The sequence below is a fragment of the Limulus polyphemus genome, unplaced genomic scaffold (assembly GCF_000517525.1).
Source record: "Limulus polyphemus unplaced genomic scaffold, Limulus_polyphemus-2.1.2 Scaffold4425, whole genome shotgun sequence".
NCBI classification, from domain to species: domain Eukaryota; kingdom Metazoa; phylum Arthropoda; class Merostomata; order Xiphosura; family Limulidae; genus Limulus; species Limulus polyphemus.
In genome coordinates, this window is record NW_013670035.1 from 2158 (window position 1) to 19405 (window position 17248).

General features: G+C 31.1%; 1 protein-coding gene across 1 annotated transcript; it reads left to right on the plus strand.

Moving 5' to 3' along the window:
* Positions 1–370: 370 nt before the first annotated feature.
* Positions 371–15869, plus strand: LOC106471130 (40S ribosomal protein S8-like). Its single transcript, XM_013931718.2, has 6 exons — positions 371–426; positions 4531–4637; positions 13280–13379; positions 13655–13830; positions 14747–14876; positions 15690–15869. Exons 1-6 carry the CDS (start codon positions 423–425, stop codon positions 15797–15799), a joined length of 627 nt encoding a protein of 208 aa, XP_013787172.1. The 5' UTR covers positions 371–422; the 3' UTR covers positions 15800–15869.
* The last annotated feature ends 1379 nt before the right edge of the window (positions 15870–17248 follow it).

The following is a 17248-nucleotide window of genomic DNA, read 5'->3' on the forward strand; positions in this document are numbered from 1 at the left end:
TAATTGTATACTTGTCTTAATAGCTATTAACTATCTTTATCTGTCGCTTAAAAATACTTAGATGATAATGAGTCAACTAATGTCAAAACAACAACAGAAATCCGGGTTAGAATTATTTCTGAATAAAGTTTTACATTACTGGGAATTTAAAAATGTATAATCTGTGAAGTACAAGTATTTTATGCTTCAAACATATATTAGAAATTTATTAATAGGGATTTAGAGTTTATATTATTTCAAACGAATGATTTAAAAATGTTCATGCTTGAAACTATTCAATTTAATATCCAAAATGAAAAAATGCCAATTTTATTTTTAATTTGTTAATATAATAGCGATTAATATAGTAATTTGTTTAACTCTTGGCAGAATTTTTTTCCCACAATTCCTTTAGAAAGTCTCTTTCGTGGTTGGTGTCCACAATGGGTACGTTTGTGTATTTCTTGTTGATTTTAATCAACTGCAATCGATATAAGAATGTTTTTTAATATAAAGTATTGTGTTTTATTCGAGTTAACGAAATTAGTTTTACTTGAATATTATATATATTTTTCTGATAATTGTATGAATTAATATAAAACAATGCATAATATTTTCAACGTTAGGATGGATTCTAGCTGTCGGATTCTCTTAATTTAGTGTAGCGGCATGCCATTACAGTAACAGAATCTTTACCACATTGACTTTTAAGTTTTAGTTGTTAATTTCATGTGAAATAAAAACCAAACTAAAGTAATACAGGTGTACTATCTTAAAACAGACTTTTGCATTTAAATGGTTAAAAGAAACAACACGGTAAGCATGTGAATTCCTAACCCTAAAGTGTTCTGTTCTTTTTCATTATTTGTAGTGCATATTGGAGGGATTTAGGTTATTTTGGCAATGAATTGAGAAAAACAGTCATAATATTTGCTCTCCAAGGCACACAAATTATTTCAACAGACATTGTTTTGTTCCGTTTTACATTAAACAGTTTTGTACGGGTTAGTCCTTTTGAAGCTGCAATGCTGAAACGTCTGAATTTGAATATTTTTTTTTTCTTACCTTGTCTATACTTTAAAGCAAGAAGCTAAGAGAGTTTTGGGAACCCTGAATACTCATGCTGATAGCTTTAGGTCTTTTTTTGCTTTTATGCATTTAAGTTTAATATTTTTCCCTAAATTTTTCATATCTATTATAGTGCTCAAACAATTATTATTAGTTTGAGAAGTTGTATTTTAATGTCTTTATACAGCAGGTTCTGGATCGATCAATATTTTTTTGATGTGAGCAGGAAATGTTTGTTGAGTTGAACTCAACATTTCCGTTGCCTAATGTTGCACTCTTCATTTTGGTTTTGACAGCCACCTTGGCAAATAACTTCTACTCCTGTGACATTATCCCACACTCATTAATCTTTAACTTTTTCAGTTGTGAAGATCAATAAACTATCCAAAGGTGTTTGACTTTCCCGAATCTTTTGAAATATACTGTAGGAAGGAGTGTTTGTAATAAAGCAGTGGATTTGAAACAGAGTTAAGATAGTGTATGTCAGTAGAAGTTTCTAACTGTATTTACCTGTGATAATAACTTGTGTTTTTGAGTCATTAACAGTTCAAAATATTGATGTTTTTTACAATAGCTCCTTCATTAAGTGCATTAATGATAGGTGATGGTAGTTTATATCTCTTGGTGCTGTATTCATTTAATGTAATCTATTTCTTTTTTTTTTCTAATGGTTAGAAGTGTGCTACTTGACATAGCTCTGTGCTTTAATCCCAGAAATTTGGGATTTCATAAGTGTTGTATAGTATAATAATAAATTGACAAACAACATTTTATAAGCATAATGCAGTGGGTATATAGTATGTTACCCCCAAAATAAACAATTTCATTATGTTTATAAATTGTTGTTTGCTAGTTTGTTATTCCTGAGGTCAGTGTGATATCACAGTTGTGATTGTGCCTGGTAACACTATTGCGAAGAGAGTACAGTTATGACCCAAGTGGTTCAAATGAAGCAGGAAGTCTTCCTGTGGTAAACTGCATAACTAATTCCACTTAAATCCATGAAAACTGATGATTCAGCAGTGGTATTACATTTACGCATAATATATACATAGATAATATGAACTGTCAAACTTTTCTCAAAAGCAACATTTGCATGGTCTGAACATGGTAACTCTCTACAGGAATAAGATTTCTGCTTGAAATGTGGCATGTAACATCTTTGTGCTATTTCTAACACTATAAACTATGGAAAACTTCATTAGGTGTTCCATGATTTTTATTAATTACTACATAATCATCAATTATGTGATATGTCTTGAAATGTGAGGGTTGTAACCATTTTGATAGTCTGTAATGTAGATCTCATCCTCAAGCTATTTCCCAAATTTCAACAATGGATTAAGAAGTTATGATGAGAAAACCATTTTTATAGGGATAAGTATAAGGTCAAAAGTATGAAGATAAATCTTTATTTCAATCATCTTAAATCCAGGCAGGGAGCAAGTGATTATATATATATATGTATCTGCTGGTGGTGTTGTCAATATATGATTTTCTAAATGAGCTTTGTAAATTCTTAAGTTGATTGGACAGTGTGAAAAGTTGTATAAACATTGAAGTTATGAAATGAATATAACTCCTTGTCCTTTTCTATTTTTGTATGGTGATGTGTTCAAATTTTGTTGGTCCAAAAGTATGCAAAATGGGTGGAAATGCGAGTATAAAAAGTTTTACAGAACAAAGTAAAGCCACAAAACAGTGTTTATGAATGTAGGTGTGATGAAAAATGAGAATGTGAAGAAGAATAGAGACTGAATGAATCACATAAGACAAGAAACAAGAAGAAAGTTTTTCTATTTGTTGATAAAGCAGCAACAACACTGATTGGACAAGTATGGCATAAAGTTCAAAATAATTTGTTTCAACAGTTTCAGGTAGTGCCACATTGTCAGAGGGATAACACCTAGAGATTAAACTGGTGACCATGTACTAATTATAATTATATAGCCAAAATGCATCAGAATAAACGAATTCAATGTCTTACTGTGTAGCATAGCAACTAAAAAGAAAAATGATTCTGAACAGAACAGGAAAGATTAGTTGATATCGCTTCGGTTCCAGTTGCAACATTAAGCCAGATGCCTTGAGAATTGTACAAACTAGCACAGACATCACTCATTATAAAGGATGCCTTCACCTAGGTTTAAGAGTGCAGCACAGACATCAACAATCTTATAAATGTTGTCAATTTTTTTTCACCGAGTTCATCTGAAATTTGTTTCACGTTCTGAATGGGTAGAGTTCCTTGCAGGATTGTATAACACTTTCAGCAGTCCTATTACACATTCATTGTGAATTTGAACTGTTATTGGTGCAATTGAACACACAACTTCACCATATTTGCAGGTTTGGAACAACAAAAGATTGTCATTAACACAAATAGTCATTAGGAATGAGTCTAGACAGTGGGCAAAGGTGCTGTATAAACAGGATTTCCCCTTTGTTGTGCTATTTGTTTGCCTCTATGCCTTAGTTGCTATGTGGACATTGCATTGTGGGAGGGCAAAATTCTCTGATGTTCGATCTAAAGAAATGAGTAACACTTAATTTTCGTCGATTAAGTAATGAACACAAGATTGTGATTACTAGAAACTAAAGTGTAATTTAGGTTCTAAGTGTCCAGTATAATTGTAGTTGTGCTATTACAGGGACTTTCATACTGCAATGCAATAAATGTATTTTATTCTTTGTTACTAAAGTTGAAAGACTTATCTATAACTTTTATTTTTTTATAGTCACAGTGGCATTCAGTTATGTTTTTATGTGTTACTGCAGTATTCATGGCTTTGTATCATATTATATGATAACAGAACTTTTCTTTGTGATGCTAAGTCACAAACATTTGGTATCACACAACTTACTGTTAAAAAATTGTCTAGACACCTGGAATAGAAAACATGGTGGGTATTTTGATGTTAGGCTTTTGATAATTTCTTTTGGAATATGGTTTTCTATTCAATTTCAGTGTTTTTCACTTTGATAAACAGAAGATGAGCCACAAGAAAATTAGTATTACATTGCAGGGCTTGGGATGATCTGGTGGTTAAGGAGTTTGACTTCCATGAACAGGTCGTGGGATTGAAACCCAGCATCAAACATGCTTTAAGTTTCAGCCATGGAGGTGTTATAACATGATGGTCAATTTCACTATTTATTGGTATAGAGTAGCACAAGAGTTGGCAGTGGGTGGTATTGATTATCTAGCTTCCTTCTAGTCTATTACTTAAGGACAGCTAGTGTAGATAGCTCTTCATTAGCTTTGCATGTAACTTAACAAAATGAAATTGCATGTTGGGGTTAGAAAAAAGAAAAATATCCAGTCAGTAGCACCTACAGTAAACATAAAACTCATTCAGCTATTTTACAACAAAGATAATTTCAACTTTAAAAATTTTTATGGTCAATTTAAAATGTTTATTTTTACATATACCACTTCCAGCTTTTGCTCAAAATAACTTGTTCTCATACATTATCATGCAGGTATTTCACGAGATCACTGGCATAAACGTAGGAAGACTGGTGGGAAGCAAACTCAGAGCAGAAAGAAGAGGAAGTTTGAATTGGGAAGACCTGCTGCTAACACTAAGGTAATGTTGCTTTAGGAGTGCTAAATTAAGAAATTTCAAAAAATGGGCCTGCAAAGATTTTCACTAGCAGCAATAAAAGGGTTTTTTGGTTGTTTTTTTTTTTTTTAAGTTATTCTGAGTTTGATATTGAAAAAGTGTTTAGGTCATCAAAATTATAAGTAAGCCAGCTTTTTATTTCTGTACTAGCAGACACCCGCAAAACATTTCTGGCCAAAATAGTATCTTTATCGTAACAGTACTTCTTTAAATATAACATTTCTAGCACAATACAAACGAATTGTGTAAATCCACTTGTATATAAGCCATACTTTATAAAACTTTATTTTTTGTTAGGCCTAAGTTCGATAAAGAGATAACACTGTAACCTGTGTAAGTTTTTTTTTTTACTTTAGTTTAGTTAGGACTAGACTTTTCTGTACTTAATACTATCCATAAATATAAACTTATAATGTTATTCTATGACCTAACGTCAAACCTTTTTTAAAAACTTTGATAGGTTTTGAATATTCTGTTGTACAAAATGGTTAGTAAAGTATATTTACATTCCCCTTTTGTTATTACTTCTTGTTTCATACAGCAATTGTAGCTCTTTGCCGCAGCAGACTGTTTGTCGTCGAGTGAATAATGCGCATGCGTGGTTTTTCTTGGGGAAACATTCTAACTTTGCATGCTTATGCAGCAGGTTCTTGGTAAGAAAGCGTAACAGTCGTACATACAAATAAGCAGAATAATTTGATATATTGTACAGGGCTTGATTTATTATTATTTTCATATATTTTTCCATTGGGCAAGTGAGAAGTTTATTGTCCAGTGTTTTGGCATGGTTTGGGTGTGTGTTCCTGCATTTTGAATGTCTGTTATGCTCAGATGGGTGCATTTTGACTTATGGTGAAATTGCACATTTTAACTAAAAAGATTTAAAAAAATAAACTTGTAGTTGTTCTTCTACATATTAAACAATATATACTTTAGATGGGAATTTTACTGAAAATAGTTTTATCTAATTTTAACATAATTAAAAATTTGATTTTGGGTTGATTTCAGCATGCTTTGAATGAAAATATTGGTGTTTGTGAATTTCATGATATATTTTGAGAATAATACACTTGTAAATCCCTAGAACAAGCCTCAAATTCTGGCCACCATGGTGTCTAAAACTTTGAGGCACCTAGTATTTTTTCCCCCTTTTATTTGTGCATAGGACTGTGCTAAATAGAACTTGAATCTAGAAGTTATGGACTCTTGAAAGTCCAGAACTATTTTTGCATTCTTCGAGTCCTAAATCAAACTTTGTTTGTATGATTTTAATGGCAGATTCAGCAATTTTTCATGTTTTTTCAGGAATGAAGTTGTACAACACGTTACTAATTTCGTGCCATTTTGTTTTTCTTCTTTCTCTGAATTCAACGAATCACTGCGCATGTTTAGACGCGGACGGGACCAAAGACAGTTAGTTCAGGCAATACTATCATGTGATCGTTAGCATGTACTCATTGCTGTGAAAGTAAATAAATATACACTGGTGCCTCAATTATCTGCACTGGTCCAGGGAAAGAAAACAAATCGTGGATAATCGAAGCAGTAGTGTATCTCACTAGTTAGCCCATTGTTTAATTTGAGTAACATTTTTCAGTATATCTAAGTTCCTTGTTATAATTTATAACCTTTTTATTCTCAATTAATTACATGATCATGAAAAATTATAAGTCACAATCATAATAGTCAAGTGTTGGTTGGTTATGCTCGATTTCTCCAAATTTTGTGAATTATACGAGTCCAAGTTCACTTTTTCTCCTATAATAATTCCTCTTTTGATTGCCCATTCTTGTTTTAGTTGAAATTAATTACTAACTTAGGGGTAAGTAGCTCCTAAATTTCAGCACTTTTTATGCTATTGACATGGAAGTGCATTTACACCCTATCAACGTCTGTGAAAAATAAGTTAAAAATTAGCACAAATCTGTGCTTGGGAATTATTACAAAAGAGCCTTTGTTAAAACAGACTGAAGGTAAGAAGACAATGCATAACTGGGCAACACCCCCAACACAACCTGAACATGCATCTGTGGTTAAAGGATGCCTGCCATGCTGAATAGAACAGCAGATGACAACTGACGTTGAGTGATATATTTAAGAAATTGTAATGTGTATATTATGTGTTTTTGTATGCTATGTTTTTAATCACTAATCAGATAAAATTAACCAAGCTACAAATATTTTGTATTCCTGTCTTAACAGCTAAAAATAAAAGAGGCAAGGCTAAGCTTGAACTGGCTGACATACGATTTGAATGCACGCCAGATCCTGCATGTGAAACCCTGGATATTATGCAAGACCTGAACTTTTGCAACCAAAATTAATTTCTGAATGACAATTCCTCCAAAACATGTAAATTATTGTCTAGAATTGTAATGGCACAATTATTTTAGAAAATTTAGGAAAAAGAAAATAAAAAGCGGATAATCGAGGCACTCTTGTAGCCTCCATTTCCCGGTACAAACAGTAGTAAAGTTAGGTTAGTCCTACCTGGCTCCTGAGTTTTGGGACTGGCTACTAGATCTGAAAATATTTTTGAGGCCTGCCCTAGAAATAAAGGTTAAATAGTTTAATCAAAATAGTGTTAATATTAACTTTTAACTTCAATACAAGTGCAGTTTTGATGGTTTCAGTCAGTCCCGGTTTCCAGCCTTGGTTATTCTCATGTGACGTAAAGATGTATATATCAACTTTGAGAAATTATAGGCTAGTGATTTAAACATTTTATGACAGTTAATTTTCAGTTCTTTTCAACTGTATTAGCTAATACTTTCCTGTCATGGAGATTTGCATAAGGATCAGAACAAAGTGATAAAAGCTTTACTTGATGATATGACCATTTTGCCAGTAAAGGTATCATTATGGCAAAACCATGGTCATGATAAATATTTCTGAAACTATAGAGTTTCACTGAGTATTGACAATTTGAAGTATTAATTATGTAAAAAATTCATCTTTGAAACAATTACAGTAGTAAATACCAAGGAGCTTCAAATGTTACAAGAGCTAGCTAAAGGTTTGGTTTCATGCACAATGGACTTTGAACATGACCTGTTAGCTGTTGTAATCTGCATGGCATGATGTGTCATTTGTATTGGAAAAGTATTGAATCCCAGGTGATGAAAAGTGTTTATTTTACTGTATAAGATGGTTATGTATTGTTGTGCATGTGATTGCATAAACAAGTCATGGATGAGAACCTGGAGTTTCATTTTGTAGATAATTTGCTTGAATTAGTTATGAAGGAAAGATTTTGTTAACAGTGTCTTAATTAGTCACAAAACCTATGATGGTGCTCAGTGTTTGCAAAACATTATTTTCTGACTGTTTGTAAGATTATAAGATATGAAGTGTACTACAGGAAATTTATCTATCCAAAAATTGGCATTATAGTTAGAAAACTAAGTTTTCCAACAATTGTATTTCTTCCTCAACTCTATCTTGTGGTATTGAAAATTATGGAAACCTTGTTTGCACTGTTTAGAGATTTTGTATCCAAAATTGTCTTAAAACAGTTACTCAAAAACATTCAAATTGATTAAAGTTTGTGCAGTATGATAAAAGCTTACTAAGGCTCATTTTTCTGGGTCAGTAATAAAACAAGATATGCAGATAGAAACAAAAACTCGTACATGATTTCCTACACTACTGAAAATTTGTCAAGATTACACAACTATGTGTGTGTATAATCATAACTTAATTTCTGCTTTATTAATAGTTAATGAAGTATTTTGTAATTTAGCAGTTGGCACAGTCAGGTTCACATCAGCAATGAGGTACTGTTATAATTAAACTCAAAGCTATTAATAAGGAATATTCACTACTATAGGTTTCTTTTAAAATGGTTTAAAATATATTAAATGTTTTGCTGCAGTTTTTTTAGTAGAAAATGGCAATACTTCAAACCTAGTTTTAATTGCAAAAGTTCACAACTTAGTTGATTGGTAGTAATCAAGTTTGGACTAGGCCCCTTCCCTCTCTCTTTTTTATTTTTGCTGTTGATAGATGAAGCACTCTAACTTTGCTTTTTTGTAATTTTGGTGTTGGTCCAAAATATTTACCTCAAATATGCATTTTAGAACACTAAGTACTATCAGCTATAAAAATAGAATGTTCTAAAAAAACTATTATTTAGCTGGCTTTTTAACAAGGCTATAAGTAAGTTAGAAAAAGAACTACCATTAGTTGTTTGGAGCTCAAGTGTAAACAGTCTCTACAACTCTGTAACAAAAAGAAGTGACCATCAGAAGATATTTGTGGGGGAGAAAATTATCTTTCTTTTGGTTATAAATGTTTATAAAAAGACGTGGTAAAGATAGTTTGTTCAACGTTATAGCAAGATGGAGCCTTATTGGTGGGTGTTGCAAACTTAGTTGTATCTCAGTACTTTCAGAAGGTGGGAGTTGTAAATTGTATATTCTTACCAGTTGGTATATATAGTTTCTGATTGGTTGGCTTCTGACATCCTTATGAGGGAATGAAGAAAATCTGAAAAAAAATCAAAGGGAAGATGCATCAGATATTAAAACTTAGGTAATATGAAACTGAATTATAAACTGTTTTAATGCCAAACTTATTAATATACATTGATAATAAAGTTTAATCCAATATGTAGAGGAGGGGGTAAAAGTGTGCATGCCACCTTTTTACAGAGTTAGTTTATAATTCAAGGAAATATTTAAATGAATTCTCAAACTACACTTCTGTATCATGACACTTCTTCACTCTGAGTTTTAAAATTTTTTATTCCTATATGATCGTCTGAGTTTGGCACTAATTACACACTTGTACAATAGATAATCCTATAGTAGTTTTAGGACATTTATTTTTGCATGATAAGGTATTTTGTGTTCTTCATTGTATATTTGAAATTGAAAATATCTTTATGGTACACTAACAACAACATAAAGTTTGGTTATGGTCCTTCAGTTTTTAGGCAGCAAAAAATATAAATCTGGATGCAAGTATGAAATTTTGTTTTTTATGTTGTATATTTTATAACTATAAAAGTAACTAAAATGTAAAAATTAGAAACTATTGGGTTACATAAGAAAGCTTAAAAAATTGCTCTTAATAGCAATACATGATTTTGTAATCTGATGTGTGTGCAGGTTACTCAATCTTTTACACAAGATTTTGATAAATTGCTTTCAGTATAGCTGTTAGCTTTGGCTGTAAGAATAAATTGGTAATTTATATTTATTTCATATTTTTAATCTTTCTGAAACTTGATATTCATTTAGAAGGTTCAAGGGGTATTATTCAACTGATGTATAAAAACTGAAATAAAAACAAATTTTTTTCTTAACATCAAAAGCATTGTGCATTCATACTAATTAGAGTTTGGGTCAGACTGATTCCATAAATTCACAGACAAATCTTTATTAAAGAATCTGATTTTTTGTATACAGCAGAATTGTAATATTTGCTAAGAGCTTGTTCCCAAATTTCATTAAGATACATTTAGTAAATTTGGAATAATAATAAATATTGCTATGTATAGCTTTGCAGAAATGGGAGCTGGTGCAGTGCGCTAATGCCATTCACATAAGTAAATTTTGAATTTAACTATTAGAAGGGTTGCGACATGCATAATTTGACCTAGCCATTAATTTGGTATAAACGTTTTAAATGTCTAGATACTGCATGAAAAAATTAATGAAATTTGATTTTGTACTTATATTATTTTGAAGTTGTGAATTTTTCAAAATTTATGTGAGAAATTTGAAAAAATTATTTCTTTTATCATAAGTTTGGACTGGGTGTCCTCTATCAAGTGTCACACTTGCATACTAAATTTCAAATTTTAATTAGAAAATGATACAATTTGTGGGTAAAAATAAATAAATTGATATTTCATTGTGTTACATTTATTTAGTGTAATTTGCAAGGGAAATTTAAAACGTTCCATCTTTCATTTTTGTTTGGAACTAATGATTGTCCAATAAAAACAAAGCATTTACTGATTTTGTAATTTTTCTACACATTTCAAAGCAGTCTGTTTACTTATGAACTGTCATTCTTTGAAAATAAAATGCTGCATCCCCAGTTTGTGATTTTCTTTCATTTCTAATGGTTTTATTAATGTAGCTCTTTGTTGCCACTTTTTATTATATCACAGCATGTGGTCTGAATAATCATTAATGATGCTAACTTTTGAAATAGCTAGAGTCAATGGGTAGACAAGATTATGGTAGACACCACTGTAGAATAAATAAAATGGCTTGATATGGCATTTATTGAAATATTGGTTATCCAGAGCTTCTGTACAAATGGACTAAAGTTGTAGTGGAAAGTTAACACTTAGTAACAAACCATAAATCTGGGTATCTTTTCATAGTTTTTTAAACATTATTTTCATTCCTGAAACTGCTTTTGTGGTTAAAATAGAATTGGTGAGACTGTCTTTCTTTCCATTTACAATTTTTTAAACAGGATTTGTAGAGGTACTAGAAAATCCATAAAAAAAATATTTCAGTCAAAAGTTCTGGTTACGTTCTAGAAAGCTAAAATATTATTATTCAGAAATTTTAAATATTGGAAATGTAACTGTTATACTCTGGTTACCTGTGATGAGATAATTATATAATTAGCTACTACTGTATTAATGATGGACTAACTGAACAGTTAGTAATAAAATGTATCCATGTAGAACCAATATCAGTAACATGTTTGTTTATTTTAAACCCTTATGAACAATATTATTAAAAGTTGTTAATTTAAAAAGGAGAAATAGGATCTTCAAAAAAATTACAGAAACAAGATAGGTAGCTTAAAGTGAAAATGCAATTGTAAAAAAGTAGCAAACAAACTTAAGGTTTGAGACAAGCTACAGTTCTCTCCCTCTCTCATATATATATATATATACACACACACACACACACACATACATACAGGCTTTATTGTTTTTATGTTGTAAAGCAGTGTGTATGTGTATAGATAGAACTTTTTAAGTTGTGTAGATGCATGCAAATATAAGAATGTGTCATAATATAATAGGATATGTATAAATTTTTTTATATCTCTTATAGTTGTTATATTTCTCCCTTCCTCCTCTCTGCTGGCCACAGTAAAGCCAGTCACCGTTTTGCTGCATCTGGCCAGGTTTCCTCTTAGAGTGACATTCTGCACACACTACAAGGTTAAAAACATTTTAATTAATAATTATGTATTAATTATATTATCTTTCCCCCTCCATATCTGATGGAGCTTGGGTCATGACGCTTCTACGACCCTAAACTCTGGTGGGATACCACTGCTGCATAATTTATATGAAACATTTTCTAAATAAAATGTATAGCTACAAAATTACTGCCTCGTTTTCACCTAGAAATGCCATAATTTTCACCATCTCCTGCTAGAACGATTCTTGCCACTTAAAGTCAGCTTCAAGGATGGCTGCTCTATCTGCAGTATCAATAAAGTTCACAGTTACACAGTTTTAGCTCTAATTTTTGGCACATACCATCAGCCATCACCATGATTGCCCATCCAATGCGTGAAACTAAGCATGGTGCTATCTTTTAAACTATGGCTTAAAGATTTCTATTGTGGGAAACAGCCTAAACCTTTATATGATGTTTTAGATGTTTGTGTAACATGGCTGAATTTGATCATGCAGTGACCTCTGAAAGGGCAGAAATCCTATACATAAGCAAGTGATACATGACATCAGTGCAGTTGCGATTGCTATGGTACATCTGTCCTGCTTGCCATATAAACAGTAAATTACATCCAATGCTTACATGCAGCTATATACGTATGCATGTAGTAGATTATGAGGCTCAGTATAAACACAGACTACATTAAAATGATTGGATGTCCACTGTTTTACAGCTACTGTTATTTGCCAGGTAGTCAGATAAATGAAAAAACTGCCCTATACAATGTGTTTAGTAATACTGCCTACGTCTTGTTAAAATGCTCACAGCCATTTTTACTGTGGGCTGGTGAAACAACATTATATAATAATAAAGAACAAATGGGGGATCTCTATTATGAACCACTACAGTGGTTCATGATTGTCACGTTGAGATAGATGCTGAAGAAAAGTGTGCTGTCATTAACTTTACTGTTATGTATGACATTCAATTACCTACTTCATTGTGACATAGTCTGAAACATCATATTTAGAATATGGTAATTGCATTCCATAAACCAGAGTGTGCCAGAAATTATTCTTCAAGCAAGTACTAGGTACAGGTAATCAGGTATACCTAAGAGATTAACTGTGAAAAAGAAACTGTTTCATTATTCATTGCCTAGATTATGAGCTTGTGGAGTTAGTAAAAGTTATACCACTTCAATATTTTTAGTTTAGAGACCACTGACACAATACTAGACAGTAATAATAATAACAATAAAAGTATACCATAAAACTACATTTTAATTAATAAAATAACCAGTGCTTAAGCAAAGAGAAAATACCAAATGATTTTGATTATGACAACAAACTACAATTTTTTTAAACGTAGAATAGTACACTGCATATTACATTCTATATCTTAATTATTTATTTTTTCCTTTATCGGATGAATCATTCACTATTTTCACTTTTATTTTCAAAAACTTTTGAATTGGATTCTTAATCAATTGTTCATTTATAGATTGGACCCAAGAGAATCCACACTGTGAGAACAAGAGGAGGAAATAAAAAGTACAGAGCTCTTAGACTTGATCATGGCAACTTTTCTTGGGCATCAGAAAGCAAGTATTTTTAATATTTTGAAATAGCATTCGTGAAGCTTTTTAAAAAGTTTTGTGTTTGGAAAAAAATTAATTTTCTTATTTTTTAATAACTGCAACAATCTTAAAATTTTTAGTTTATATAACCATACAAATTGGCTATGATGAGAATATATCTCTGAGAGTTGTTTGATGACATTTCTACAGCGCTCTGAAGTCAACGAGAAGAATAAATGGTTTTTCCTCTGTTGTTGTTGTTTTTTAAGTTTATTTTTCTGGTTTGGCTTTTATTTCAGACTGCACTAGGAAGACTAGGATTATTGATACTGTCTATAATGCCAGCAACAACGAGTTAGTACGTACCAAAACCCTAGTGAAAAATGGCATTGTTCTAATTGATGCCACACCCTTCCGACATTGGTATGAAGCCCATTATGCTGTTCCCCTTGGTAGAAAAAAGGGAGCAAAACTGGTAAGTTGTAATTTATCTAAAAGAGTACCTAGGTAACTTTTTTAGACTCATTCTTTTAGATTAGCTCTTTTACATATTTAAGTACGACCAGGAATAAATGGTATTGTCCTTTAGAGATTACCAGTTTCTTAGATAAGTAAGTAAATACTAAGATGTATTTTTGTTTTTTATTGCATATTTAAAATAAACCTGGCAGTGAAATAGTTACAAGACTGTGTGATTTGTAGAGAGTAAAATGCTTTCTAAATAATCAGTATCTTTTCATGTGGTTGGTTTACACCTGTAAAGGTATTTTGATATTTTAATTATATTTTCTCACTTAGTTTAAAAATTCCACTACAGTCATCGTAAAACTTATCAAATGTTTTAATAACGAAAAGACTCTTCATGGGGTCATAAGAAAAAGGATATAATTATTAATTTTAATAGCTATGTAAGATGTGTAGTTCTTTATGTGCATGTAGAATATTTTGTGAATGATCTTGTAAAACAACTGTATTACCTTTGATTTTTGTTTGGATACAAGTTAGAATGAACCAGTTTTATAGTCAGTTATTAAGATTATGGTTAAATTGTTAATTTAGTACAAAAAATATACAATTCTACCAGAGCCTTGTAACAAGTAATTAAAAAAAATATTGTGTAAATAGGTGAAAATTTTAATAGTTTAAATTAGATAAGCTTTTTGGCAAATAATTTTTCCGATTTGAGAAAATGCTTATATATGTGCTTAGTTTGTGTATTTAAAGCTTATTAATATGTTTAAGGTAAATATTTTGTATAACTAAAGCTTGTTTTTCATAGTATTGAAGTATTTGTCATCATATAGCATATATTTGGTGGGCATAAATAAATAAACATGCAAGAACCTCTGTGGCAAATTTAATTTATTTTTTTGTATTCATGAATCTTTCAGACTGAGGCAGAAGAGGCTGTGCTTAATAAAAAAAGAAGCAAAAAAACAGAGAAGAAATACAAGGAAAGACAGAAGCATGCCAAAGTTGAACAAGCAGTAGAGGAACAGTTTATGACAGGCCGAGTGCTTGGTTGGTTCATATTTCATAAGAACATTGTTGTGCACATTCTTGTTATTAGCTTGAACAAAAACCAATGGTTTTTGACCAAAATATTCATGAGATCAAAAGTACAATTTTGATAATGGTGGTATTTAATATAATGCTTGTATTTAACAAAATTATTATTACAGGATTTTCCTGCTGATGTTATAAATGTATGAAAGATGGACTTGTTGATTAATAATGGCTGGTGACAGCTTGAATGGGTAATGAAGAAAAACTTTAATATAACAGCAAATGTACAACGCTTCGACAAGGTTTTGCCATCATTGGGTACATTTGCTGTTATATTAAAGTTTTTCTTCATTACCCATTCAAGCCGTCTCCAGACATTATTAGTCTCAAAGTGGGTTCCTTGTCACCGAATTTGGACTTGTTGATTGTTGTAAGATTTACTTAGTTTTTGCCCTGAAAGGAATATTTGTGCGTGTCACTTGAATACTTTTCTATTTATACTAGGTAACTTCTCAGCTCAAACTTCTAGATTTCGATACATAAGACATTTTCAGTTATGATAATTAGCTTTTTACTAATATTGTTTAAGACCAATAAAAGTACGTAAAATACTTCATTGTTTCTCTAATTACATAAAAGTTGGGCAGAATGATGAAGTTTATTTTACTGGAGAGGATCTTTTGTTTTACAACATCTTATTCTTTCAAGGATGGTAAGTCATAGTTACTCTGACTGCCTTTTTTGTATTTCTTTAAATTTGAAAAAATAACATTTAGAGTGACTAAAGGAATTTGAAGTATTTATAATATTTGTTGTTTTTCTTTCCAGCTTGTATTTCTTCTCGACCTGGCCAGTGTGGTAGATCAGACGGTTACATTCTAGAAGGAAAAGAACTGGAGTTCTATGTAAGGAAAATCAAGGCAAAGAAGGGCAAATAGATATTTGCATAAATGTTGAAAAAAAGCCCTTGTATTTACAACTGATTTAATAAAACATTTCAGAGAAATAGTTTATTTTGTCTGAATTAAACTGATTCTTCAATGTATAATTTTAATTTCCAAATGTAATGAGAAACGGTTTCTTACCAACTAATCTTTGCTTCTCAACTTGAATGAACAGAAGGACTGTAAAGAAAGTCAGCCAAGTACTAGCTTCTGTTGGAAACAGTATTAAACTTAAGGTTCTACAACACTTAAATGGCTTCATCACACATGTTAGGGAACTAATTATCAAAAGGAGAAGTAACCCATGTGTCCAGAACACTAGATACTGTAATAAAATGATCTATGACTTAGTGCACTGGCCATGTACAGGAGGAGATGCATTTACATTAACCTTTGCCATGTGTGACCACATACATCCTGTTTGCATGGTAGGTGTAATTTAACAAACATATTGGGTACTTTAATTGAGTGGAAATTTCTTGAATAACGATTGTTGTCTAGTTACAAAAAATGTTATGGTATGTTACAACTTCACGTTTCCTTACTCCAGGACAGTATGGATCCAAGTTAAAATTGATGTTATAGAATCATGCTCTTAAACCCAAAGACTAGTTACAAAATACACTTATCAATATAGAAGTAGGCTATTATTGAGATGCACGAACGTTATATAATATGTACCAAAATACCCTTTCACATTGAATTATACACGTGTATAAATAAGTATTAAATACTAAATATCTTTAGAGTACTGAAGTGTAAAAGAATCTAGCCATTGGATTTGGTTTTTCTTTACGGTCTGTGACTTGTTTAGGATAAATTTGAATAATGAACGGACAGCACACAATATACTTGTTTTAAAGTAATATATTCGAAACAATTCATACATATGTACAAAAATTCGTTGCAGTATTGGTTATCACAGTTCTATCCAAAGCTTTAAATAATTGTTTCTGTTTTTTGTCAAAGTCCACACAGGCGAATTCAATTAATTTAGAACACCCTTTGACGAGACAAATTATTATCTACAATATAATTAGTGATAAATTCCCTTGTTTTACCCCGTGGGTTACCATAGTTGTATACAGAGCTTTAAATAATTCTATTTTACGTCAAAAGTCCACACAGACAGGTTCAGTTACTTTAAAATCCAATTAACAAGATGAATTATTCTTATCTACATTGTTTATTACAATATAATCTGTGATTATAACACTATAAAAGTCGCCACTATACACTCTTTATGGTTAAACTTACAAACACAGTCTATATCTCACTAACTTTGTGTTACTTTCACTAATTTAACTTAATTTGTGCTAACTTGGTTGCTTATGGATATGCTTGTGTGAGTGTATATATATAGTATATATATATATATATATATATATAATATAATATAATACATACTTATTACCTATATACGAGACTATACTTACTTAGAAC

Bases quoted from the DNA above. Each gene is read 5' to 3' on its own strand.
- LOC106471130 (XM_013931718.2), top strand. The intron at 13,831-14,746 runs GTAAGTTGTAAT...TGAATCTTTCAG, and splicing joins GAAAAAAGGGAGCAAAACTG to ACTGAGGCAGAAGAGGCTGT. The intron at 14,877-15,689 runs GTTGGTTCATAT...TTTTCTTTCCAG, and splicing joins TATGACAGGCCGAGTGCTTG to CTTGTATTTCTTCTCGACCT.